The 27,204-nt window shown below is 37.8% G+C and overlaps 4 protein-coding genes across 5 annotated transcripts; all 4 read right to left on the reverse strand.

The window, feature by feature from the left end:
* Nucleotides 1-319: 319 nt before the first annotated feature.
* On the reverse strand, nt 320-2,736 carry si:ch73-330k17.3 (IGFBP domain-containing protein). Its single transcript, XM_058646078.1, has 4 exons — nt 2,323-2,736; nt 1,290-1,377; nt 638-833; nt 320-539 (listed from the first exon to the last, which is right to left on the reverse strand). The coding sequence occupies exons 1-4, from the start codon at nt 2,648-2,650 to the stop codon at nt 468-470; spliced, it is 684 nt and encodes a 227-aa protein (XP_058502061.1). The 5' UTR covers nt 2,651-2,736; the 3' UTR covers nt 320-467.
* A 1,165-nt stretch (nt 2,737-3,901) lies between these two features.
* ctdspl2a (CTD (carboxy-terminal domain, RNA polymerase II, polypeptide A) small phosphatase like 2a) lies at nt 3,902-11,106 on the reverse strand. Of its 2 annotated transcripts, none has more exons than XM_058646567.1 (13): nt 11,061-11,106; nt 9,005-9,216; nt 8,448-8,583; nt 8,197-8,343; nt 7,859-8,086; nt 7,247-7,340; nt 6,910-7,021; nt 6,729-6,815; nt 6,578-6,640; nt 6,400-6,479; nt 5,899-6,025; nt 5,722-5,817; nt 3,902-5,137 (listed from the first exon to the last, which is right to left on the reverse strand). In XM_058646567.1, exons 2-13 carry the CDS (start codon nt 9,191-9,193, stop codon nt 5,072-5,074), a joined length of 1,425 nt encoding a protein of 474 aa, XP_058502550.1. In that variant the 5' UTR covers nt 9,194-9,216; nt 11,061-11,106; the 3' UTR covers nt 3,902-5,071. The 2 variants fall into 2 exon arrangements, with proteins under 2 accessions (XP_058502550.1, XP_058502549.1); XM_058646566.1 differs by lacking the exon at nt 11,061-11,106 and adding an exon at nt 10,857-11,054.
* Nucleotides 11,107-14,144: 3,038 nt separating this feature from the next.
* Nucleotides 14,145-19,666, reverse strand: sqor (sulfide quinone oxidoreductase). The gene is made up of 10 exons (XM_058646069.1): nt 19,434-19,666; nt 17,634-17,838; nt 16,661-16,831; nt 16,484-16,537; nt 16,204-16,398; nt 15,912-16,121; nt 15,508-15,691; nt 14,835-14,902; nt 14,567-14,745; nt 14,145-14,462 (listed from the first exon to the last, which is right to left on the reverse strand). The coding sequence occupies exons 2-10, from the start codon at nt 17,829-17,831 to the stop codon at nt 14,405-14,407; spliced, it is 1,317 nt and encodes a 438-aa protein (XP_058502052.1). The 5' UTR covers nt 17,832-17,838; nt 19,434-19,666; the 3' UTR covers nt 14,145-14,404.
* Nucleotides 19,667-20,160: 494 nt separating this feature from the next.
* LOC131470325 (sulfide:quinone oxidoreductase, mitochondrial-like) lies at nt 20,161-26,835 on the reverse strand. The gene is made up of 10 exons (XM_058646070.1): nt 26,686-26,835; nt 25,007-25,211; nt 23,362-23,532; nt 23,206-23,259; nt 22,861-23,055; nt 22,552-22,761; nt 22,202-22,385; nt 21,181-21,248; nt 20,913-21,091; nt 20,161-20,816 (listed from the first exon to the last, which is right to left on the reverse strand). Exons 2-10 carry the CDS (start codon nt 25,202-25,204, stop codon nt 20,759-20,761), a joined length of 1,317 nt encoding a protein of 438 aa, XP_058502053.1. The 5' UTR covers nt 25,205-25,211; nt 26,686-26,835; the 3' UTR covers nt 20,161-20,758.
* Nucleotides 26,836-27,204: the final 369 nt, after the last annotated feature.

Consider the following 27,204-nt stretch of genomic DNA (forward strand, 5'->3'; position numbering starts at 1 on the left):
AAAGCCCTGATACCCCTCTCAAAAACACCTTGACCACAGAAGAAAATGGAGGGTCTGCAGTGGAGATGCGCTCGGTGGAAACATGCAGTAAAATATGCTCATTGGTAACGTATTGATCGCATGAATCCCAGTGAACTTGCACAAAACAGTTCCAGAGGAGAAGTTAGTCTTGCAGCCACACATGAATGAACATGTGGACGAACAGTAATAAAAATGTGTAAAAACTAAAGGTAACAAAACAAAACATCCATCCATCCATCCACGTCCGGCACAGCCAACAATATTTTCCATTGTCCCCAACAAATAAACAAAAGCAGGCACAGATCGACATGGAATTTAATTTGTCAGGATTTGAAGTACACATCATTTGGCACGATTACATTACAGGTTTACATGAGATATAAAATGTGACAGACAAAGTTTACAGATAGCTGCCTCGTTTTCATTTTTGCGACATGTTACACATGCTACACATCGATTTGCTTTGGTGTGTTTTGACAGGCTGGGACGAAACACACAAAATGCCCCTCAGGATAATTCTGTAGAGGAAAAAACAACAACACACACACAGTTGGATCAATGACGGACATGTAATGAAGACATACAGAATCTTTAGTGTGTTTCTTCTTCCGCCTACCTGCAGGTTGTTGTGGCATACAGGACTGTGGGGAGCAGTCAGGTGATGGTGCACACACTTGCCAAATCGATGTAGACAGGAGGAGTCAGAGGAGGCGCAGGTCTGAGGACACGATGGGGGTTTTAACAGCAGACAGCTTGAACAGGAGGTGTGTTGGCAAGAGTCCTGGCATGACTTTTTATCCAGGGACACAGATCTACACAGCAGGGTCATGACATGTATGTTAAAATCCGACATAGAAATCTTTAATTTAACAAAAAAAAAAGGGTGTGTGGAGTTAACGGTCCAGTGTGAAGCATGTAGGAGGGTTTATTGGCAAAAATTGACTACAATACCAATAAATATGTTTGTATGTGTGTATAATTGCTTCAACATATCAAGTGTTTGGTTTTCATGGACTTAGAATAAATCTTTTCTGTGTACTACCATCCTGCTGCAGCAGACTACATGCACAAACCAGAAATGTGAAAATGCTATATATATATATATATATACTGTGTATAACATCCTTTCTGGTATAGAAAGGCCACAGTCATTCCCTGACTCCCTTGGGAAAGGGAGAAGGGAGTGGAAGAGTCCTCTGTTTGTTGCATCATTGTCACTAATGTCACTAATTCTTGCACACTGGACCTTTAAAGCTTCATTCAGTCACCTGGCAGAGCAGATTTCAGACGGGTTTTCCTGACAGTATTTCCTGGTGCACTCTGGGCGACACGTCTCCGGAGCCTGTGGTACCATCACTGAAAACCAAGGTTTTGCAGTCAGTGGGAATGTTGCATTTGCATATTTAATATTCTGAGCAACTACAAAGTGTGAAATCTCACACTGCATTTGATATGGTATCAGTGCGAGCGACAACTCCTTTCTCCCCGGAAAGATAAGGGGAATAATTATGGCTTAAGTGTGGAGCAGACGCCTTTGACTTAAGGGAAGCCTTGACCATACTGTCAGTCCACACAGCTCATAAACCACGTTTACTACCATTCCCCACCATCACGCACACTTCACTGGTGAGATAGAGCTCAACACTTTTACGTTTACTCAAGTACTCCACTTAAGATAACTTTGAATATTATTTTCCATAAACTCCCTCACATGTATATTTTATGCTTCACAGCGTTTGTTTTACAGTTGGTTATCGTCACATTGTTGCTCAAATCCTAGAATTCAAACAAATATGATCAATTTCCTTTTGATTTGATTAATTTTTGATGAACATTCACTGAACTACAACAGAAAAATGGATCATGTTATAAATATAAATACATCACTGACAAGAAATTGTTTTGCATAACTGATATGGCAATCACATTTGAACTTCACAACATCTAACCTGTAATCCCATATGTTTATTTCTGAAAAGGTTCTGAGGACTCGCAAACCAGTGTTTTAGTTCTGATGTTTTGTGATGTAAAATTCAGACATTGAGGTTAAAAAATGTTAAAATATAATCAAAATTCCTTCACTATGGCAAATGATATGAGTGATATTAATTCCGCCAAAGCATGTAATCATATGCTATTATACGATACAATAGGATTTATTGTCTCCAGAGGATATTTCGTCTTGGATATCGCCATAAAAACGATACAAGCTGTGTCAAATCATATTGTACGTGACACATTCAGTTTTGCTGCACACACTCCATAATATTATTACAATAATATTGCACAGTAAAATCTCACCTGCTTTACAGGTGCCTTTGCGTTCTCGCTCCTGATTGTCCTCTGCTGCGTCCTGGTAAACACACAGCAGTCCCTCGTCACACTTGCCCAGATAGTCCCACGTCCCTCCACAGGTCTCCCCCTCTGTCCTGGCACAAACAGGGCAGCAGCCGCACACGCCTGTGGTGACGCCGCCTCTGCACTGCAGCTTCAGCGCCCGCCGGGTGGAGCAGTGTATCCTCTCGCAGGGTGGACAGTGAAGGGCCTGCAGCTGCTGAGCCGCTGCAGAGGGAGTGACCTCTGACCCCGACACCCCCAGCAAGGCACTCACCAAGAAGAGCATCCACATCCTTCACAGATATAATCCTGAGGTGAGAGCGCACACGCCAGCACCTTTTATATTCGTCGGCACCTGCTTCAGCTTCATAGTTTATGAGCCTCATTCATCCTCCACCCTCCACCAGCAGCCAATAGATGAGGGCGGTTCATTATCCCCCACGTCTTATCAACACTGTGGTTTTCTTTAGAAATAATTCCTCCTTCTGAACATGAGATAAGTATGATGAAGACTGGTCTACTTTGTGTTTGTGGAGTCACATGACCTCTGGAAGGGGCAATTCAGTACACACAAGTACAGCTGGGTAATGACCTATTTCTTGAAAGAACAAAGGGATCATCAGCAGGTTATCTGGATAAAAACAGACAGGTTGTACATAAACTTGTGTACAATAAAAAAAAATGACCTCACTATTAATGGAGCTCCATGGTAATCAAGTTTTCTTTGGCTTCCTGTCAATCGACATATAAGACATTTCAGTTGTATAATGAATGTAAACCCGCAATCACAGAGTTAACAGAACTTATTTTGTCTTGAAGAGAAACAAGTTAAATAACTTTGAAAAACAGTCATAACATTATGTGTTAAATTGGTTTGATTTGGTATGATTTTTTAAAAGCTGTTCTGTGAACCCTATTAAAATGACTCTACTGTCATCAACACAGAGAGTTAGTTGATAAAAAAATATTTTTTAATCAGCAGCAGACACTGATTAAGTTTGATGATTTATATACATATCACAACATGGAAGTGTAAATGAAACATCCATATTATACATTCTGCATGTTCTATCACATATTCTTATCATTTCACTGCACAGCATCATAAATACATTTCACCCATATAACAAAACCTGCTGATATTAAAAATTATTTAACAAATGTGGCCAATGGATTAAACAATAAATAACAAGTTTAAATACACACTATTTAGCTACTGTGGGATGCTGACAGTGTTTGCACATTAAGCTCCTATGAAGCACAGAATCCTGCAATTAAAAAATATATTACTTGATGAAATTCTCGTTGTTCCGTTCATTTGTAGTTGGGTATCTGAGACATTTGTTTTTGGATGTTGTAATTTCTGCTCATGCAAAGTTTAACTATGGCAGCTTATTAAACCTGTGGAGGAAGCTCAGAAATCAACAAATGTTGGACACTAAAGTGACACTGTGATACCAAATGAAATCATATTTTATGTGTATATTGCTTTGTTACACGACAATTCTTTTATTCCCGCCGTTATTAGAAAGAAGCTCCGGAGTCGTATAAAAACGTATTTATTTTCAAGGAAACCATTGAGTAACACTGAGTACAACAGGAGTGATTCATTCAATTGTCAATAAAACTTGCGACTCCTACGTCATTAAGATCCAACATACAGGACATCTTGGAAAACAAGATTTGAAAGCAAACATGTTGGCAATTTGCTGGTGCTACAATTCCATTGTTTTTTCTTTCCCTAACCACATACCAAATTGAGGTGATACACACCAGTGTAGAAAAGTGACAAGGTTTTACATGAACTTACAAAGAGCTGGATGTCAAAGTGCAAGATGCCTGAACCCCTCCCACCACCACCACCACCACCCGTCATCATCATCAAAGGGGACCAAGATATTGAAATCAGAAATGGACTCTTAAATACAAATTTCCAAAATTATTGTTTGCCAGTATGGCTTGTATTCAGATGAGACCCTAATCTAGTTTACAATACATAGTTTTAAAATATTATTTCAGAAACATTTTCCTCCCAAAGATACATTTTTTTTTTTTTAAACTGCACCTTATTACAGACGACTGCATGTAATGGAATAAAAGCATCACAGGAAAAATGCAGGCATACAACATAAAAGCAGCAGTTTATCAACAACTTCAAACAAAACACAATAACTTGTTTTTTTTATAATATATAAAAGAAACCAAAAAAAAAATTAAAGAATACATACTAAATCTGAAGTGAAAATAAAACGACTTAAAAACCTTGAAGGAAAAAAAATATATATACATATTATTTACAGGTAAATAGAGTGAATATTATACAGGTTTGATAGGCTGCTCAAGGTCAGGCTGAAGCCAACAAGGTCCATAAAACACTGCATGACATTCAGTTATGTCAATCCAAAATGGTTCCAAACCATCCAGGACAACGACTTCAAGGTCACACTAAAGAGAAGCGAGCGCAAAAAACCCTGCTGCGGCGAGCAGGTCAGTTTGTTCTGAGGCGGGTTCGAGTGCAATAGTTTAAAAACATCCAGGACTTTTCTCTTTTGATTCAAACATGAATTTCTTTCTTTTTTTTCATGAAATAAAAATTATTGTGACAACAATGGTTTTTTTTTATGCAAACAAATCCCATTTAAATTATAGCCTTCTCAGGGTAACCCCCCCCCATTTTTGAGACCATTTGAAGTGACAGACGAACACGTAGTCCTCAGTCTGGAGGAAGAAGGTCGTGCAAACGATACCTTTCTCGGATGTGTGGTCTAACATCTTCATTCTGCGACAGAGAGAAGAGTTAAAGTTAAAACGACTGAACCCACAACAAAGCAGACATATTCATCCAGTGTCAACGACCATGGCCTCACAGAATTATACTTTCTAACATTTCTAATATTACGAGCACTGCCTCTATAAATATAATAATACTCTGTTTTTGTTCATTTTCTCAAATAAGCTGTTGTTACCAAGTAAAAACAAGGTCCCTGTTATTATTATGAGACCAGATATAACAATTTTATTGTTGGATCTAACTGATTTTGTCAGAACATGACCTGAATTAAACACACAAGGATTTGTTCCAAAGTTCTGGAGTGTCGTAGTCAGAAATCTTTAGGTACAAATCAGAATTTACATGATTGTCTTTCCACACAAGGGAACAACCATAAAGCCTTGAATTTGACAAACTGCAAAACCAATACTAATATCATCACAGAATGAAAGTGGCTAATATACTGACTTGATAACTTAATTGGTTTATTTCCCCACCTGCAATCTGTGAACATCATAATTTGTGGTTTTGCTGTTACACATTGTATTTAAACTGAGCTACTAATCCAACCACACAAAATGAGAACTACATACCAGCTCCACAAGCTTCTCGAGGAAAGGAACAAGCTTTAGAAGTTCATTGTCATTTCTATCCACAAACCAGCTCTCTATAGGAATTCCGTTGGAAAGCTGTAAAAGACGAGTACGAGTGTGACACACAAACACCGGCATCTCGGAGGAAAATGTCTTGTATTTGTTGGGGTTTATTACCTGATAAGCAAAGGCTTGGGGTGAGTTGTCGATTATTATCGTCTTGGAAAGGTCACGTCCAAGGATGTTAAGGTCTTTAATATAGTTGCCTTGGACACACACACAGTGCTCACGAAATAGCCTGTGTCTGAAAAGGATGAGAATAGAATATTTCTGAGTCAAAGCATTCAGTAATACATCATTTCTTTTGTTACAATCAAAAACAAAAGATAACAAATAGAAACTCTTCATAAAAAGCCTTAAAGATAGAAGGATTTACTAAAACTATAATATATATGTTTTGCCTTCAGTGAGACATAATGGCTACAGTGGCGAGAGTTGACTTATCCCCAGGGATTAATTAAGTATTTCTGATTTTGATAATCAGTATCATCATTGATTAAATCCTGCTTTCTTAGCTTATCTTCAATAAACACGCCTGAATAAGCATCAAGGGAATAAATTCCAATAGTATACAACAACAAAATAAGCTACTATAAGATACTTTTGTTTTTCACTAACCTGACCAGCTGTTTTCTTGGGTCCAGGATGTTGAGCAACTTGTCGGCGTAGACTTTCTTTGAAGCCGTGAAGAGAATAATCTGAAATATTAATGGACATATGAATGAATGAGTGATATATATATATAAACACAGAGCAGGTCTGACAACAAGAACAAAAAGAAAACACCCTGTCTCACCTCGTATTTTTGAGACATGCGCTCAAGAAATTCCCGGAAAAAGGGTCTCAACCGAACATACACCTTCAGATTAAAAACAACAAACAAAGGATATTTAAAGAATGCAGTAATGCTCTATGATTAGAAAAAAATTGGTTTTAACAGTTCCCACCTGGTATATTACATCCTGAAAAAGCACAGGAAATGTCAGTGCTGCGTCTTCTAACTCGTTCAAGCTGCAGTGAACCAGCGTTTCATCCTAACAGCAGACAAAGAGGAGAAATTACATGAAAGACAGACTGACGTCAATATATTTAAACTCAACCACACATGGAACTCTGCTCACTGCTTACCAGATCTAAGACGAGAGAAAACTCTGGCGTGCTGCGAGTCTTTAAAGGTAGCGCTGGTTTTCGCGTTAACTGCTCTTCTGTCAGCGGAGGCACATGCTTAATGAAGAAATACCTGAAGGGAGAGGAAAAATTTAAAAAGACCCCTCATTTAACCAAAAACTAAACTGTTTTTGCTGCCATCTAGTGGTTAAAATTTTAACACAACATTAGAACCAGTGCGTTCAGAAGCTCAAGGGTGGATGGATGTGAAATAACAATAAGGGTCACAGGAGGAGCCACAGTCAATCCCAGCTATGCTAAGTGTCATGAGCTTCTTAAAAATAATTGCTCTACTTACGGATCAAAAACTTCCCAGTCCTCATCATATGAGGTTTCTGCAGGAACTGAGGGTAACGTGTGTGGGTAATTTCCTTCTGGAATACAACCAGGAGCTGATGAAGACAGAAAGATGGGAAAATTGTTGAAATGTTATGCTCTTGAGGTCTCACAGGTCTCACTCTTCATTTAATTTCCCCTGAAAACACGAAGCCTATACCGCTTAATAAAAATAAAAAAATAAAAAATGTATAAAAATGTATATCCAAAGACATACTGACATCTACTACAGCAGTTGCAAAGGATGGTTGGAATCTTCCTTTTCACCTTCATCTACCAATGTGGACATCTTCATTCTCATAACTTCAAAACTCAATCTCGAAACACAAAAACAGACTCTTCTACAGTGATGTAGCCAGTCTTTGACTGAGGAATTAGACTGCATTCATTTAACCAAAATGTTCCACATAATGACAACTATCTGCAAACTATTGATTGACACTGGAATGAACTACTGACAAACAAACAGTTTGGTGCTGTTGACATTTCTATCAGTGTCTTCAGCCCTTGCTATTGTTCATTGTTGTTCATGTCAAGATGGTTTCTGAAAGTAAAAGGTAGAGAGCAGTTGTACCTGTTAATGGGGGCATGTCAGTTTCAGTGACAATCTCTCCTTCTTCTACGGATGTATCGGATGTGATCTGAAGCCTCGGTGGCAACATCAGGTCAACGTGACATGGAGTGATGTCCTCTGTGGATGTGAGAGTGCTGCTTGGCATTTCTTCTGCCTGCTCGATGTCCAGCTGCTTCATGATTTCCTCTGCCTCCATCGCCTGGCCAGGAGAGTCTGAGCCAGGAGTGGCTTCAAAGAGGGGAAATCGAACAGAACAGTTTCATATCAGGAGGTCCTTCAGTCACTTTTACACAAAATCTATTCTTATTACATTATATATATTTATTTATTTGATTTACCAGTTTTAGTCGCTGGTGAAAAGAAGTTAAAGACTGGAGAGAAGATGGTTCCAAGTAGAGTGGTGCGTGGTGGGCTGCTTGCTGCCTCACCAGGAGTGTCGAGCATACTGTTTGATTTAATTGGTTTACTGTTGCAGGTCATAATGTCTGGGGGAAAAGGGGAAAGAAAATTATTTAAAAACAAAACTTACAACCTTGTTATGCTGCCGACAAGATGAATCCTTTCCTTTTTCCTACTGACACAGACCTACCTTTATTTGGACTTTTTTGGCAAACCCTGGAGACTGATTTGTTGGAAAGGCCTCTAGTCTGTGGTGTTGAAGTAATTAAGTTGCTGTCAGAATTGCATTCAATACGACTCCTCTTGGCAGGAATCTCCTGCTCCACCTTTTGGTAGGAAAAGGGATAAGTTAAGTTCAACTCAACTTTTTCACACAATTTCAAATTATCTATACTTTTTCAATATGAAAATCTTTGAAATAGACAACATTATGTTTACAGAAACATGTTAAATTGAAATACTGGCTGTACTGATAAAGAAGTCCTTTATTTTTATTATTCAATTGGTTACTATAGCATAGTTAAGTGATCGTTGGATTTGCATATTATAAAAATGTCCACTATGTTTGGTCTGATTTAATGCATGATCTACATTAAAGCCTTAAAGGCATTATCCATCATTAAATAAAGTCTGGAAGAAAAGCAGGTGTCTAAACAAACTGCATTTTTACACAACTTAATTCATTGAACATTAAACATTAAATAAAACAGAAAATAAAAACAGCTGTGAATACTGATCTATGCCCACCTTGACAGCATTTCCACGTATGAATTTCTTTATCGTGGAGAGCAGGCCTGTTTCGTTCTTCTGCATTTTTCCTCGACCTCTCACTGGGGATGGCTCCACTTTACAGTGTTTCCTTTTGGCCTGGGATGAGGGGGTCTGGCGCCCAATGTTTGGCTGCTGAGGAGCTTTACGCACTCTCAGCCTCATCATGCTCCACTGTCACATAGAAAAGTCTAACAAGGGGGAGAAAGTAATCATATTAGGTTCACAGTTGAAAGCTGTTTTGTATGGTTAAATGTGCACAGGTCGTCATTGCATTTAGAGGTGTTTCCAATATTCTTCCCAATCCTGCATGTATGTAATGACAAAAACAAATCGTGCAAGAAAACACACCCTTTAACTATAGCTTATTGACAAATATTTAACTGAATGTATAGATTCACATCAATGTTAATATATTTACATTATGAACTAAATTATTGTATGGTAGAAATAAATGCAGAGTTTTGGCACCGAACTGCAGGTTGCACACCTGTACCTGAAACAGATGAATTAAGTGTAAGTTGCTTTGGATAAAAGCGTTTGCTAAATGACATAATTATGAGTGAGGCAGATTTTAAGGAGTATAAAAGTCTGATAAACATAGTGGTCAATATATTGCATACATTTAAACGTGAATTTATATCATAAAATGGTTTTAAAACAGGAAAATTATCACAAAGCTGCTATTACTGACTGCCACCATCTATTTAGCTGTGACAGAACTCTGCTAAATGAGCTGCAGAGAGCGCTGCCGAGGAGGGGTGAGTCAAAATATCAATTTGGAAATATATGTCGTTGTCTTTCCTCGAGCAATACGATAATCAATACGCCAGGGCAAATATCCATATTTTATTAACTATAAAGTAAACAGTCCCCGTCAGTTTCACTCCCCAGGCACCCACGTTCAATAAATAGACTTTATGCACTTTGTTCTCTATGTTGCGTGAATAAAAAAGAGAAATCCTGCACTTTTAACCTGCACAGATATTTTGTTTTCTTCAGTTAGACAGATATCGTGATGTATCGTGTTTCTCCTTTGGGCGTCAGTTATTGCTTACGATTAAAACAAGTTTGGAGCTAAATGAATGGCAGTCAGTCGAGTGTGCTGTGTTCGTGTTGAAAATAATAATGTTAAAACAACATGTGCAGCCTTTGAATGGTTCACACCGAGCTGGTGCTCGCTTCAGACACTTCCTGGTTGTTTGGTCAATAATGTTAATTGTGGACTAAGTCGTCGTAGTGAGTCATATGTGACAGCCCCTCAGCACCGATCACTGCCGTTATGTAACGCCACACAGGCTACACACACACACACACACACCGACACCACCTAGCGCTAGCATTAGCCTTCTGCTGATTTGAAGAATCACAAATCTCAGAGGACGACATCCGCTGCATGGACGCTAGTGCCCCAAGTGTGTGTGTTCCAAAAATCGATACTAATGATGGCTGTCAATTTGACTTGGTCGTGTCATTTCACAGGAGCTGTTAGCAGGCTGCGCGGCTAACGTTAGCACTGGTGGCTACAGTTCATATTTAACCGCCAGTTGCAGCTAAAGCAAAGCGGTGACATTGGCTGTTTGTGTTGATTAAGTATGTCGCACACGTGTCATAGTTTACGCGCAAGCGTTACACGCCCAAAACAAGCAATTAACCACTCGGTAAGACAAATATACATGAGTGCTAGCTGCGCTGTGGCTATTTTGTTTGCTTCAATAACTACCTCAGCCATTAGACTACGCCCCCTTCGCAGGCTAGCGCTAGCCTCTTTCGAGCAGCCGGGGACGAACCTCTTTTTTTTGTTTAACTGTTGACATTATTTGTTACTAACCTAAGATCCGGGAAGCCGTTGAAAGCCTGCTGCAGCGTTGTCGGCTTACGCCCGCGACCCTGACGACCCACCGATAGAGGTCGGGTCGTGGTTGTCGCTGTCAGCGGTACCTGACGCTCAGTGGCTAATTACAGATAAACCTTGTCCGTGGACGCCATTTCCCGCCTCATCACAAATATAACGTTGGTGCTGCGCAAGACTCACGTAAAGGAACCAACGTGGCGGACAGCGGCAAGTAGGTCTAACTGCAGACACACTACACGACACACCCCCACCCACTACACGAAACGCCTACTCAACACTGATTGGGTCGCAGAAGAGTTTGCGTCTGAAACGTGGTGACGTATGCTTTTATTGAAACTTTATTTACACACGCGTATCTCATGGACACACATTGACAAGTGACTTTTACCCCGTTGTGCGACAGTAATAGAGAAGAATTTTATACAGAAATGTACTTTGTATGCAGTTTGTGAATAATTAAAGTCACTTTGTAAACTAATAAATATTATATCCTAACTAAACTATATAAATGCCGATTGGAAAGCAGTTCTTTAAACATTTAATCATCACGTTTATACAATACAATCATCACATTTATACAATATAGTGTCACATTTATACAATATAATGATCACTTTTATACAATATGGTGTCACATCTATACAATATAAATATCCCGTTTATACAATATAGTGTCACGTTTATACGATCTAATTATCACGTTTATAATATATAGTGTCACATACGATATAATTATAACGTTTATACAATATAGTGTCACATTATATAATTATCACGTTTATAACCTTTGTGAGTAATTTAATTTGTTTTTGCAAACTTCCAACATCATGGCAACCTGTAAGTTACAAAAAGCTGTGTTTAAAAAAGGCCTACATTTTTTGAATGTCTTATTAGTTTGACATGTTATTTAACTGGACAGAACAATGATTACAACTATAAAAGTCTATGTGTTCTGTTTTACACCACCATGAGGTTCAACTACTGAGCTAAATCACAGAACAAAGGTTTCTAGAAAAATAACAATAAACTAAACTATTCCAACAAGTTGGTGAAATGAGGCAAAGCTCTGTGAAATATGAAGGACGACTGAGATTTACTGCTAGCAGTTACAGTATATGAATTGACATTATGTCAACATGATACAAATAACAATGCTGTCAGCTGTGAACTATTTAGCACTCAGCAAAATACTTTCAACTGCAGAAAATATAGCATCTATTTGTGGGAGTATCTGATAAATCAACTCAGCAACATGAAGAAACCCCAGAGACGTCTATTGTCACTGCCAGAGATGATGCTCTCCAACCAAACTGGATTTCTGTGCAGGAACTGGTGTGGTCCAGGTGGTGGTAGACAGATGTTAAGTAGACGAGAGTTCCACATGTGTACATGTCTTTGTCTTTGTCTTTGTCCAGGGAGATGGAGAGTACAGCTGCAGGGGCATAAATCAATTTCTGTGTCATGAAGATTAAGATTTAAGATTGTGTTGGACAGTGACCATGTGTGGCATTTGTAGACACTGTATCCTAAAAGACAGATAGGAAAAGTGATTCAGAAGTTTCAAGAAATTAACAAAACAATACATTTTTTAAACCCTGTCTGAGAGGCAAATTGTTACATTACTTCTTAATGAAGAGGTTCAAAGAACAATCATTATTATCAGGGGTATCTATAACAATGCAGGAATCTAAAATAAAATCAAAATTCTCAACAAGAGTGAAAATAAAATACACATGGACTAAAGATTCTTTACACAAGAAGTACAGTACACATAGATGAAATGGCTCCAACATTAGTTTGCTTATTGTGAGTGCATAATACTCAAATGGATGAGTTGAATAGTTTGATGGTCACAGTTATCGATGGTCAGGACAAACAGAAAAAACATAATATTCCATAATATGTAAGGCTCATGGGGATATGAAGGCCTTTCAGCATTGAAATGAAAAAAAAAAAATTATACTATAGATGGACTTACCACCGTACTCTATGCTCTATAGAGTGCCTGCTCTATCAGTAAAGGTAGTGTTGCTTTATTCATATTATTCATCATCAAATATTTTATCTTGACAATTGTAGAACTGAGGTCACATGTTTTTAAATTAGAATAAATAAGCTGTGTACAACTTCTCGGAGTCATTTAAAGATAAAATAAATAAATAAATAAATAAACAGCATGTAGTTTATCTTATACGTTTCTTGGTTAAAAAATGACACTCCCTGTCTCAATGTAATAACCTGCGTATATATATAAAAAAGAACAAATAAAAAAGACGCCGAGTCTTGCTTACTGTTACAATCGCTATCGTTACAGGATGCAGACATTAAACTTAATTGATTTAATGTATATCAATAATAACTATTCATATAGTGTTCAATATCAAAATGTGTTCTTTATCCATTCTTACCTTTTCCTCCGTCATTGTGTAAGTGTAACACGTTTTTTTTTGTGTTGTTTCATGTTGTTTTGAGACTCGGATTCTCTCTCTTCATCCTTCTTCTTCGCCAACGTAAACGTCATCTCGTTTCAGACGCAGTTTCTTCTGTGACTCAATCAGAGTTGAGTTGGCGTGTCGTGTAGTGGTCTGCGGGTCTGAGCTTTGGTGTGAGACTCACTACCACTCTTTATCCCTGCTGGTATTGTAGTTTGACTACAGGACATCTCCTCTGTACAAAATGGTGCACTTGGAATTGAGCATATACATGAAATTATACTAAAATATTCAAACTATAATATAAACGTAACAAATATCGATTTTAAGTTAAATTATACTGGTATACAAGTATAGGTAATTTTTTTTTCTTGTGTGACATTTGAACAAAGACATTTTCACAAACACTAATATTAATACATTTGGACACATCACTCTTATTAATGATCAATAACACAGCCGCCATGTACAAATGTTTATATGTACAATGATAAAAACAGGTAAAAGACACACACAGTGTAGGATATTCCTTTGGAAACTCTTATTCAATAGAGTCACAAGTTAGATTTTTGAACACACAATAATGTACTCATGCAGGGTGATCTGTAGTCTGCTCAAGTATAAAAAATGCAGTTGATCATCAAAATGTAGCAGTTTGTATGCATAAATTAGTTCATTTTGAACCATGTTTAGCTGAGGAATTTAGATGTATAATAGGACTAAGTCACTTGGTACGTCAGTTAGTGTGCAGGCATCTTTTCAATTAAAGTTGTTCAAAACAGGCACTGAATAAAAACACTATAAATTAGTCAAAGTAAAACAAAGCCTCACATAATATGCAATATTGTGTTTTTAATTTTCAATATCAACTGAACTTTTAATTTTGATGTTCACTTATGCAGTTATTATGGGAGCCTTTTTAAGTGCAGACATTTTTAGTGATTAGTGCATACATATAATTATTTTTTAATGCAATTATGAAGTTAGCACTGTATGACCAACAGAATGTTTATGATTGAATTTTGCACTGATGTTAAAATGATAATAAAATTTTGGAAATTAACTCCTAACATGCAAACTGATAGTATTGCTTCATTTCATCCCAAGATGTAAGAGTTTCCTGGCTGGTCCTGGTCCACCCCACAGGCCCCTTACACAAGAGACAATAAAGAGAACAGTAGTTAATGTTGTTGAAGGGTTCGTAAGTACAAACTATTAACATGCTTTAAATTAAAAACAAGTGCTAATAACTACCGTAGAAGTCCATGCCAATAGAGATGAGGCATCACATCAGCTTTCATGTAGTACATCAGTCTTCTTTCTTTGGCTTGGTTGATGGGGAATGTTTCCAGTGGTTGTTGATTATAATCAAACTCTGCCAGGATTACTGTATTGTAGCTTGTAACCAATGGACAGGATGTGTAGCCATCATACTGAAAACAAGATTAGTCATGATGTAATTGCACATTTTGAACCAGGCATACTTTGACATTATAAAATAATGAATTGTGTGCTGCTCAACCTTTGTGTCTGGTTTCTCCTTTTTCAGTACTTTGCTGATGGTTCTGTGCAAGATAGCACTCTGTGCAGCTAAAATGACAAGAAAAAACTTTTCATCAAGACATTTTCTCTATAGTGTATGACTTTTAAGATACAAACGCAAATCAAAGGCTGCTTACATGTGGTGTAATTTGCTTCTATAGTACCAACGGGATACCAGAGGTGGAAAGAGTACTGACATATTCTACTCAAAACAGTTCTTCCAAAAAAAAATATGCGTAAGTAAAAGTAAAATTACTTCAGTAAAAGTAAAAACATTAAAAAAAAAATTTAGTGCACAAAAAACCCTACTCAATTACACTAACGAGTAAATGTAATTCTTTACATTTCACCTCTGCGCAGTACCCATAGAAATGACATACGTTCTTATGCATATAGTTAAACATGTAGAACATGTTAAATCAGTGTGTTATCTTTACATACAAAGCAAAATTGAGACTAACAGGAAAACTGAGGTAAAAGTAGGAAGTTTCAGATATTGGGCAGCCTCTGTGTGTGTACTGGGTGTGGTATGTTGTTAATATTGAAGGTCATTGCGCAACACCTGCGGAAGCAACATGCCTATTAAAGTATTGTGTAGACAGAGCAAGAAGGACCAATATAATGTTCAAACAAACAACATAATAATAACTTACCAACAGCAGCACCAGTTTTAGCTGTGGGCAGGTTGGTACAGTCTCCAATCCCAAACACATTTGGAAAGCTCTTATGTTGGAGAGTATCTTTATCGACATTCAACCAGCCGGCTTCATCAGCCAGTGGACCTCCTTTAATCACCATGTTGGGTCCCATTGGTGGTGTGACATGAAGCATTCCATACTGATGAAGAAAAACAGCAAAGGCATTATTGGGTCTCATTTATAATTTATAATTTGCTAAATCCAGGTGCAAATGTGTTATTATACTACGTATTTTATACTATACAGGTATTGCATACAAAGTTTAAGGATTTAAATACACAATAAATAAAAAAACACACACTGTCCATTGTGGAACGTAGTCAGTAAAACACTGATATTATTGCCTAACGCTAATGTACCTCAATTGTTTTGGTATCCTCTGGATTGTCAAGGTTTTCAAACACAGCTTCTTGTTTGTCCGCTCGCACTTCTATCAGATGGTGCCTCAGGTTCACTTGTATGTCACGTTGTTTAACAATTTCCCACAGTGATTCAGCATATTTCTTGACTCCAAAGATCACAGGTAGTGATGTGTAGTACATTATATTTGCATTTGCCCTTTTTCCTGTCTTGGAGATTAACATAAAAAAGTTTTTTAGGGCAGATGATACAAAAATACACAATTAGAAATACATCCCAGATTTTAAGTACCTTTCTGAGAAAGGCATCTGTCAGGTACATGATCTTCTGTGGAGCTCCACCACATTTGACAGTACTGTTTGGGAAAGTGAACACAGCATTGCCCCCTTTGAAGTTCTGCAGTGCTTTCCATGTTTTCTCCACTGTCTCGACCGAATAGTTTGACCCTATATTTGGTTGTTCAAACCCCTCTGGTAGTCCTTTAATCTATAATTCAGAAGAGTCAAAGTTTAAAGGAATGTACAGTAAGTGCGTGTGTACATACACAGAAACAAACACAACATAAATTCACCTTCTCAAAATGGAGTTGTAGTCCAAGAGCCACAATCAAATACTCATATGTGATCTGCAATGTGAATGACAGGGGAAGATGGAGAGCTTTACCTTCATATTCAAATAACATCTATATGCAACAGCTACTAAATGATCATTGTTGTGGAATTTAATAACAAGACTAGAGCTAACATACCTCACTTCCATCCTCTGTGCGAACAGTATTTGAGTCTGGGTTTATTTCCTGAATTTTGGATTTCACCCACTTCACTCCAGAAGGCATGATGCTGGCGGTGGAGCGACCAGATGATTGTAAGTTTTTTGCACCAGCACCTACTAGTGTCCATATTGGCTGATAGTAGTGCACCTGAACAAAAAATGTAAAGAAATTGTTCAAAACTACATTGATATGACATAAGATGGCATCATATTTCAAAAGAATATTTTAAATAATTAAAACTGCTGTGACCAGGGATGACAACTATAGTGATGAGTACAACATAGCACACATCAGCACTTTGTACAGTGCACAAATTAAGAAATGATCATAATGTCATAAAGAGAGGTGTGTAAGTTCAATGTCCTTTTGAATGTCTCTTCTCTTCACAAGTAAATTAGCAAAACAATTTTTAAAAAACATCAAACTTCTGGGAGCATTCATTTATGTTGTGCAATGAATTTGCCAGTGCTTCAGTTAAAAAAAACTAGGAACTATAGTTCCGTCACACAAATAAACCAATAGAAAAAAAAACCCTAAAACCTAAAACAATAGGAAAAACAATGCCAAACTCCATAACATTTAAATCACATATCTACATTCTAACTCTATGTTGTTGTTGTTAGTTGTATGGCTAACCTGCAGCCTGTTGCTGCCCTTGCCTCACTTCTTGAATGTGTTTTATGAAGGAGGGCATTTATTCACCAACAAACAGCCTAAAACCATGAGCAGAGGAGCTGTGGTGCCTGATTGTATTGCAGAGACACTAAAAGCTTCTTTTAGAATTAGTCTAAGAGCCCTAAGACTGAGAGACCCACATCACCAAGCAAACACTCACTATCAGTGACACAATATAGAGCTTTTTCATTCATGCATAACTGACAGTTTGTATCAGGACATTATTGTGTACACAAAAGGAGATATTGCAAGTAATAAATTAGTGGGTCCTTGCCTCACTGGGCTCCACAACAGCAACGTTCTCAGCTCCCATCAGCCTCTTCATCCGAGCACTCATGGTAATGCCCCCAGTTCCTCCTCCGAGCACGAGCATCTTGTAGTGCTGTTTAGCAGTAACGCGGCTGCTGGTGTGAAGACTACATATGGTGCTGCCTGTGGGAAGGCACTGCTTCAGACGGCCAAATGCAGCCATTCTGTGTCTGAACAGACAAAAGACATGAGGATTAACAACAAATCAGTGACGCTCACAATGGCTGAAATCAACAGCACTTCTTATTTTGCTGCTCCACATACACATTTGAAAGGTATCTAGTATGTTGTCCTTTTTGAGTAGACATTACTCATAAACCTTTGCTGGACCTTTCTCATCACAGAGATTTCGACAGGTCACAGCAAGAAAAGCATGTGTAAAATTAAAGGTGTATTTTTTTAATTTTATTTTTAAATGGGTTCCTTAGGCATAGTCACTGTGTTCCATGCACATAGACAGTGTTCAGTCAGTCTTGTATAAAGTACCTTAAAGGGATACTTGAGTAAAAGACTGACTGGTAGAAGTCACTTTTTACAATGTTACTTAAGTAAAAGTATATGACATTTACTGTATGTAGCTCAGTGGTAGGGCAAGTTGTCTTTCAACTGGATGGTTGTGGGTTCAATGCCTGGCCCTGCTAGTCTATATGTGTCCTTGAGCAAGACAATTTACCCCATGATGAAGAACATGAATAGGTATGAAAGATGTGTAAATGGGTGAATGGCAAAACTGTAGCGTAAAGCAGCTCATCAAGACTGAAAAAGTTCTATATAAATACAGACCATTACCAACTCTTCTTCTTCTGATTTTATTTGGTAGTAACAAAGTAACAAAGATAGTTAGATGAAATGTATTGGAGTAAAAGTAAAAGTTGCTAGCAATATAAATAACGAACTAAAGATACATGAATGTTGTACTTCAGTAAGTAAGTAAGTAAGTAACAAAGTATTTGTACTTAATTACATTACAACACTCAAAGCTGCTTTACACTATACAGTTTATGCCATTCACACAGCACATATTCTATCGCACATATTCTATATCCATTCACACACTAGTACATCAGCCAGGAGCAACGTGGGGTTAAGTGTCCTGCCCAAGGTTACATTAGCATGTAGACTGGAAGAACCGGGAATCAAACCCGCAATCTTACTACTAAAACTTCAGCACATTTTATATCAGAACATTTATTTTGATACGTTAGTACAGTAAATGTCATATACTCTAATATTACTTGAGTAAAAATCTATAGATTTTTACTCAAGTATAAGTATAATATTGTTAAAGGTGACAACTCACACCACAGTCATTTTCTGTTCACATACTTGTACATTTACTCAATGCAGGACTTTACGCAAGACTGCATTTATCTCATTCATTTTCGTTCGTCGGATTTTAATTTTGCTAAGTCTCTTGTGCATTATGTGATATTTGTTGTTACAGTTCTTACGCCGTAATGTTTTGTAAACGTCGTACAGTATAGGACGTAGTTGTCATTTCATGTCTGGAGTTTCACAGACTGACTTGTAAACGTTACATCTTAATATTAACATTTTATAACAGAGTGAGTTTATAACAGGCTTTGTGTGGTTTCTTCTAGAAGCCTCATATGAGGTGAACAGTTGCTGCGGCTGCTACTGACTGCAGGCTACGTAACAAACATGTAGCAGACAGTTCCTGTACAGACGTAGACCTGTTTACACTGTCGTAATTCAGATGCATAATGATAGCGCTATAACGTCCAAAACAACGCCAAAGACCTACCTCGACAGCTCTTCCTTGAACGGTCTGTTTGTAGCGCAGACTGAGACCAAATTATTGGACAGATATCAATTCGGTAATAATAAGAGTCTGTTTTTCCTGCTAACGGGAGGCTGGGCCACTGCGTCGTTCCCCTGAAGTGACCTCGAACCTCACACACGTTCACCCTTTTAAAGTGAAGGAGCTGTTCTGCTTCTGCTGGATTGTACAATGTCGCGCCTTCGCCACGCCTCACTCATATGTAACCGAACCTAAAACCACGGACTGTCTCTCTGATTATGTCATTTCAGTGTTATACAACATTTGGATATAAAAATAAAACGCATACTAAATCTCAAAATTACGCATTTCTCATGTGAAACAGTAATGGAAATTATAATAAATATGTCTTAAACTAGTAGGCAAAAATCAAACTATTTTGTTACTTCAAAAATGTAAAAATGGAATGTAGCCTATTTACAATTTCATCTTATGCTCAGTCCAATCTTGTAAACCCATTTTATTAGTTAAATGTCACAATATCAGATTAGTAAGCATGAACAACTTAATAATGTGTCACATTAGATAAGATTACAAGTAAGGCTAGATTCCATCACTAAAGTCTGTCTGCTCTCGCATTTGAAATAGACACCAGCTCCTTTGGAAGCCCATATTCTATGGAGCCACACCTTTGATTTTTTAACACACAGTCATTTTTGAACACACAATAATGCACTCACAGGCAGGGAACTAATGATCCTGAAGTTTTTGTTTAAGGGAACTCAAACCAGCAAGTAAATACAGCGTGATCCGCACAGTCTGAAGTATAAAACAATCCAGTTGATCATCAAAATGCAGCAGTTTGCATGAATAAACAATTCATTTTGAACCACATTTAGCTGAGGAATTTAGATGTCACTTGGTACGTCAGTAAGTGAGCAGGCACCTTTTCAGTTTGAGCAGTGCAAAACAGGCACTGAAGAAAAACAAAATTAGTCACAGTAAAACAAAGCCTCGCATAATATGCAATATTGTGTAACATACACCCAATGTAACAAGTTCAAAACTATACTGTATCAGTATATATTTTTCATTTCCAATATCAATTGACCTTTGCATTTTGATGTTCACTCTTTGATGTGCAGTCATTATGGGAGCTTTTTTATCATCATAAATCATTTTTAGTGATTAGTGCATACAAAGGATTATTTCTTAATGCAATTATGAAGTTAGCACTGTATGACCAACAGAATGTTTATGATTGAGTTCTGCACTGATGTTAAATTATAAAATTATCTTTAAAATTTGGGAAATTAACTCCTAACACAAACTGATTTTGCTTCATTGCTTCATTTCATCCCAAGATGTAAGAGTTTCCTGGCTGGTCCTGGTCCACCCCACAGGCCCCTTACACAAGAGACAATAAAGAAAACAGTAGTTAATGTTGTTGAATGGTTCCTAAGTACAACATGCTTTAAATTAAAAACAAGTGTTAATAACTACCGTAGAAGTCCATGCCAATAGAGATGAGGCATCACATCAGCTTTCATGTAGTACATCAGTCTTCTTTCTTTGGCTTGGTTGATGGGGAATGTTTCCACTGGTTGTAGATCATAATCATACTCGGCCAACATTACTGTGTTGTAGCTTGTAACAAATGGACAGGACGTGTAGCCATCATACTGTTAACAAGATTACTCATGATGTAATTGCACATTTTGAGCCAGGCATACTTTGACATTATAAAAGAATGAATTGTGTGCTGCTCAACCTTAGTGTCTGGTTTCTCCTTTTTCAGTATTTTGCTGATGGTTCTGTGCAAGACAGCACTCTGTGCAGCTAAAATGACAAGAAGAAAGTTTCATCAAACATTTTCTCTATAGTGTTTGACTTTTAAGATACAAACGCAAATCAAAGGCTGCTGATGTGGTGTAATTTGCTTCTATAGAACCAACATGCTACTATGGAAGTTATTATGTATACAATTAAACATAAACATATAACATGTTAAATAAGTGTGTTATCTTTACATACAAAGCACTAACAGGAAAACTGAGGTAATAGTAGGAAGTTTCAGATGCTGGAAAGTCTCTGTGTTTGTACTGGGTGTGGTGTATGTTGTATATTGAATTGTGATTGTGCAACACCTGCTTCCGCAGGTGTTGCACAATCAACTACTAATCACTAAAATTGATTTATGATGATAAAAAAAGCTCCCATAATGACTGCATAAGTGAACATTAAAATTCAACGGTCAATTGATATTGGAAATGAAAAATATATACTTAAACAGTATAGTTTTGAACTTGTTACATTGGATGTATGTTACACAATATTGCATATTATGCAAGGCTTTGTTTTACTGTGACTAATTTATAGTGTTTTTCTTCAGTGCCTGTTTTGCACAGCTTAAACTGAAAAGGTGCCTGCTCACTTATTGACATACCAAGTGACTTTGTCCTATTATACATCTAAATTCCTCAGCTAAATGTGGTTCAAAATGAACTGATTTATTCATGAAAACTGCTGCATTTTGATGATCAACTGGATTGTTTTATACTTTGTAACTGATCAGAGTTCCCTGCCTGTGAGTGCACTATTGTGTGTTCAAAAATGACTGTGTGTTAAAAAATCAAACTTGTGGCTCCATAGAATATGGGCTTTCACAGTAGCATTATAGTGCCTATTAAACTACTGTGTATATAGAGCAAGGCGGACCTGTTATGCAGCAATTGACTTTTCCAGAAATGTGTTGCTGCTTTGTTCAAACCAACGACATAATAATCACTTACCAACAGCAGCACCAGTTTTAGCTGTGGGCAAGTTGGTACAGTCTCCAATCCCAAACACATTTGGAAAGCTCTTATGTTGGAGAGTATCTTTATCGACATCCAACCAGCCAACCTCATCAGCCAGTGGACCTCCTTTAATCACCATGTTGGGTCCCATTGGTGGTGTGACATGAAGCATTCCATACTGATGAAGAAAAACAGATTTATTGTGTCCCATTTCAAATTTGCCAGGTGCAAATGTGTTCTTATACTAAGTTTTTATACCACACAGTTACTGCAAAGTTTAAGGATTTAAATACACAATAAAGCAGTCAGTAAAACACTGATATCAATGCCTGACAGTACTGTACCTCAATTGTTTTGGTATCCTCTGGATTGTCAAGGTTTTCAAACACAGCTTCTTGTTTGTCCGCTCGCACCTCTATCAGATGGTGCCTCAGGTTCACTTGTATGTCACGTTGTTTAACAATTTCCCACAGTGAGTCAGCATATTTCTTGACTGCAAAGATCACAGGTAGTGATGTGTAGTATATTATATTTGCATTTGCCCTTTTTCCTGTCTTGGAGATGAACATAAAAAAGTTAGACTTTATAAGCCACAGGAACCACAGGGTAGGTGATACAAAAATACAAAATTTGTAATACATCCAAGGTTATACCTTTCTGAGAAAGGCATCTGTCAGGTACATGATCTTCTGTGGAGCTCCACCACATTTGATAAGAGTGTTTGGGTAAGTGAACACAGCATTGCCCCCTTTGAAGTTCTGCAGTGCTTTCCATGTTTTCTCCACTGTCTCGACCGAGTAGTTTGACCCTATATTTGGATGTTCAAACCCCTCTGGTAGTCCTTTGATCTGTAATTCAGAAGAGTCAAAGTTTACAGAAATATATGTATATAGCTGAGATTGGAGGATAATGCAGTAGAAGATGAGTGAGTGAGTAAGTGTACATGCATACAGAAAACAGATAGAAGCTGAACTGAAACCAACACAGCATAAGTTCACCTTCTCAAAATGGAGTTGTAGTCCGAGAGCCACAATCAAATACTCATATGTGATCTGCAATGTGAATGACAGGGGAAGATGGAGAGCTTTACCTTTATATTCAAATAACATCTTAATGCAACAGCTACTAAATAAACAAGACTAGTGCTAACATACCTCACTTCCATCCTCTGTGCGAACAGTATTTGAGTCTGGGTTTATTTCCTGAACTTTGGATTTCACCCACTTCACTCCAGAGGGCATGATGTTCGCGGTGGGTCGCCCAGATGGTGCTAAGTTTTTTGCACCAGCACCTACTAGTGTCCATATTGGTTGATAGTAGTGCACCTGAACAAAAAATGTAAAGAGATTGTTAAAAACTACATTGATATGACATAAGGTGGCATCATATTTCAAAAGGATATTTTAAATAATTAAAACTGCCGTCAGTATTTGTAGCACTCTTTACAACAACACAGACACAGGTCGATTCTTTGAAACAGGCGTTTATCGCTGGAGTTTGTCACTGTTTGGTCAACATCCTCATCCTTGCACGGTGTAACAGCTATAGTGATGCCCTTTGTACATTGTGCACATTAACAACAAACCCTTGTTGGCCGCTTGTCATTGAGAAAGGTGTTTAAGTTCAATGTCCTTTTAAATGTCTCTTCTCTTCACAAGCAACATAACACAACAATTGAAAACAGCATCAAACCTCAGGGAGAGAGAGAGCGAGAGAGTGAGCGACCAGTGCTGTGTATGTGTGTGTGAAGAGAGAGAAGCAGGCGTACAGGCAGAGTTAGCATTAGTCTCTATGAAATGGTGTAAATAAACACTCAGACTCTTTCAGGTCAACCCGAGTGTCTACCTGTTCAACCCCTGTCTATCTGTAGAAGTAAGAGTGGAGGTAATATCTCCCCTGTGCTTCCCCGACCACTGTCCAGAAGCAGAGCAGGAAACTTAACACTACATTGAAGATAATCAACTACAATTATGTCATTAAACATAACAGTAATTCCTAATCTGTCCCCTGGTGTCACATGTTTATTAGCTCCCACTTTAGTTTCAGGAATAATACATAGATACATAGTGTAATAAAATAATTTCTAGATCTTGACGTTCTAATCATATGTGAAATACTTGAATATTTAGTTCCAGATACCTGTAACTAAATGTTTCATACCTTTGTAGATCCTGTCTGTGAGTTGTGATGCAAATGTGTAATTGTGTAAATGGCACAACATTTGTATGTAAAACAAAGGGAAAACGTTTGAGTTCCTGTTGTTTATAGGTTATTATGCAATTATTTTTACTTGTCCGGCCCACTTGAGATCAGTCTGCTCTGTATGTGGCCCCTGACTTACAATGAGTTTGACACCCCTAGTCCAGGGTGTACCCGCCTATCGCCCTATGTCAGCTGAGATTGGCACAGCGCCCCCGTGACCCTCATGTAGAGGATAAAGCGGTAGAAAATGGGTGGATGGATCTACATTCTAACTCTATATGAAATGCATGCATCATTAACTTACAGGCACGTACAGTAATGTTGTCTTATGGCTAACTTGCAAGTCTGCCCTTGCCTCACTTTGTGAATGTGTTTTGTGAGGGAGGGCATTTATTCACCAACAAACAGCCTAAAACCATGAGCAGAGAGGAGTTCTGGTGCCTGTCAGGATGATGGTCACAATATAGAGCGATTTCACATTTCACAGCAGTAAAACAATAAAAAATAGCTCTATTCAAGCATAAATTACAGTTTACATCAGAACATCATATGCACACAAAAGGAGATATTGCAAGTAATAAATTAGTGGGTCCTTGCCTCACTGGGCTCCACAACAGCGACGTTCTCAGCTCCCATCAGTCTCTTCATTCGAGCACTCATGGTAATGCCCCCAGTTCCTCCTCCGAGCACGAGCATCTTGTAGTGCTGTTTAGCAGTAACGCGGCTGCTGGTGTGAAGACTACATATGGTGCTGCCTGTGGGAAGGCACTGCTTCAGACGGCCAAATGCAGCCATTCTGTGTCTGAACAGACAAAAGGGTTAACGACAAATCAGTGACGCTCACAATAGCTGAAATTCACAGCTACAGGTTGGAACAAAGTGTTTGTCCACCTCTCTCTTTCTCACTACGGTGGTCTTCGCATTCCAGAAAGGATGTCTGTCTTCTTCGTTTGCAAAGTACATTTTAAGCTTCAAAATAACTCACATATCAACACTTTACTTTCTTATTTATATTCCAAGCAATTTTTACTTTTACTCCACGGCATTTCCTAAATAAACTGTGTACTTTTACTCCAATAAACTGTCTTGGTTAATTTGTTATTACCAAATAAAATCAGGAGAAGAAGAGTTGGTTAATGGTCTGTATTTATATCACACTTTTGTAGTCTTGATGACCACTCAAAGCTACTCTACACTACTGTTTGGCCATTCACACACATTCATGCAGCACGTTTTCTATTCACACTTTGCTGATACTGCTGTCAGGAGCAACGTGGGGGTTAAGGACACATCAGCATGTAGACTATTTAACAGGGAATCAAACCCACAACCTTCCAGTTTAACTTGTACTTTTACTTTTACTTCTAAAACTTCAGTACATTTTATATCAGAAAATAAGTTTTGATACTTAAAAATGTCATATATTTTAAGACTCAAGTAATATTCAGCGTCATTTTCTGATACTTGTACTATTACTCAATGCAAGACTGCATCTGCATCACCTGTGACAGCTCACACCCTGGGCACAGCCTGTTCTCACTGTTGCCCTCAGGAAAGAGGTACAGGTCCATCCAAGCCCGTACCTCTAGGTTTGCGAACACCTTTTACCCAAGCGCAATAAGAGTGCTTAACACTAAGTAACTCTTCCAAACTGTGCAATATTCTTACACTTCGTACCCGTGCAATATACAACCACTCTGCTGTACAATGTACTGTAAATACTTGAATACCTTTTTTTACATATCCTTCTAATTTGTCGAAGGTGTTGGTGCACTGTTTCGTTCTTCTTCTCCACTCTTATCTTTTCATTTGCACTACTAGAACTGTCCTTTAATCTCGTTGTACACTGTATAATGACAATAAAGGTGATTCTGATTCTGATTCTGATCTATCGTTTTTTTCTGATTTTAATTTTGCTAAGTCTCTCGTGCATTATGCGAAATGTGTTGTTACAGTTCTTACGCCGTAATGTTTTGTAAACTTCGTACAGTATAGGACGTGGTTGTCATTTCATGTCTGGAGTTTCACAGACTGACTTGTAAACGTTACATCTTAATATTAACATGTTATAACAGAGTGAGTTCATATCAGGTTTTGTGTGGTTTCTTCTAGAAGCCTCATATGAGGTGAACAGTTGCTGCGGCTGCTACTGACTGCAGGCTACGTAACAAACATGTAGCAGACAGTTCCTGTACAGCCGTAGACCTGTTTAAACTGTCGTGATTCAGATGCATAATTATAGCGCTATAACGTCAGAAACAACGCCAAAGACCTACCTCGACAGCTCTTCTTTGAACGGTCCGTTTCTGTTTTTCCTGATACCGGATGGCCGGGCCACTGTGTTATTCCCCTGAAGTGACCCAGAACCTCACACACGTTCACCCGTTCAAGTGCAGGATTTGTTCTGCTTCTGATAGATGTCGCGCCTTCGCCACGCCCCATTCAAATGTAACCGATCCTAATGTAACTGGACTGTCTCTCTGATTATGTGATTACAGTGTAATAAAGCATTTGGATATAAAAATAAAACACATACAATGCCAATTATGCACAACAGTGATGAAAAATGTAAATTATTTATATTTGTAAAATGTAATATTTATGTTGCTACTTAGTCATTTAAAAGCACATACGAAGAATAAAGTATAGTTTACTAGTAATCATACAGAAGAAAATAGTGTGATTTTAGCCTTCAAGTTCAAGACTAGAACCTAAATAAGAATTCATAATAAAATAAAAGGGACTGTCATAAAGTACTTGAAGGCTAAAATCACACTATTTTGTGCTGACCTTAA

The sequence above is a fragment of the Solea solea genome, chromosome 12 (assembly GCF_958295425.1).
Source record: "Solea solea chromosome 12, fSolSol10.1, whole genome shotgun sequence".
NCBI classification, from domain to species: Eukaryota; Metazoa; Chordata; class Actinopteri; order Pleuronectiformes; family Soleidae; genus Solea; species Solea solea.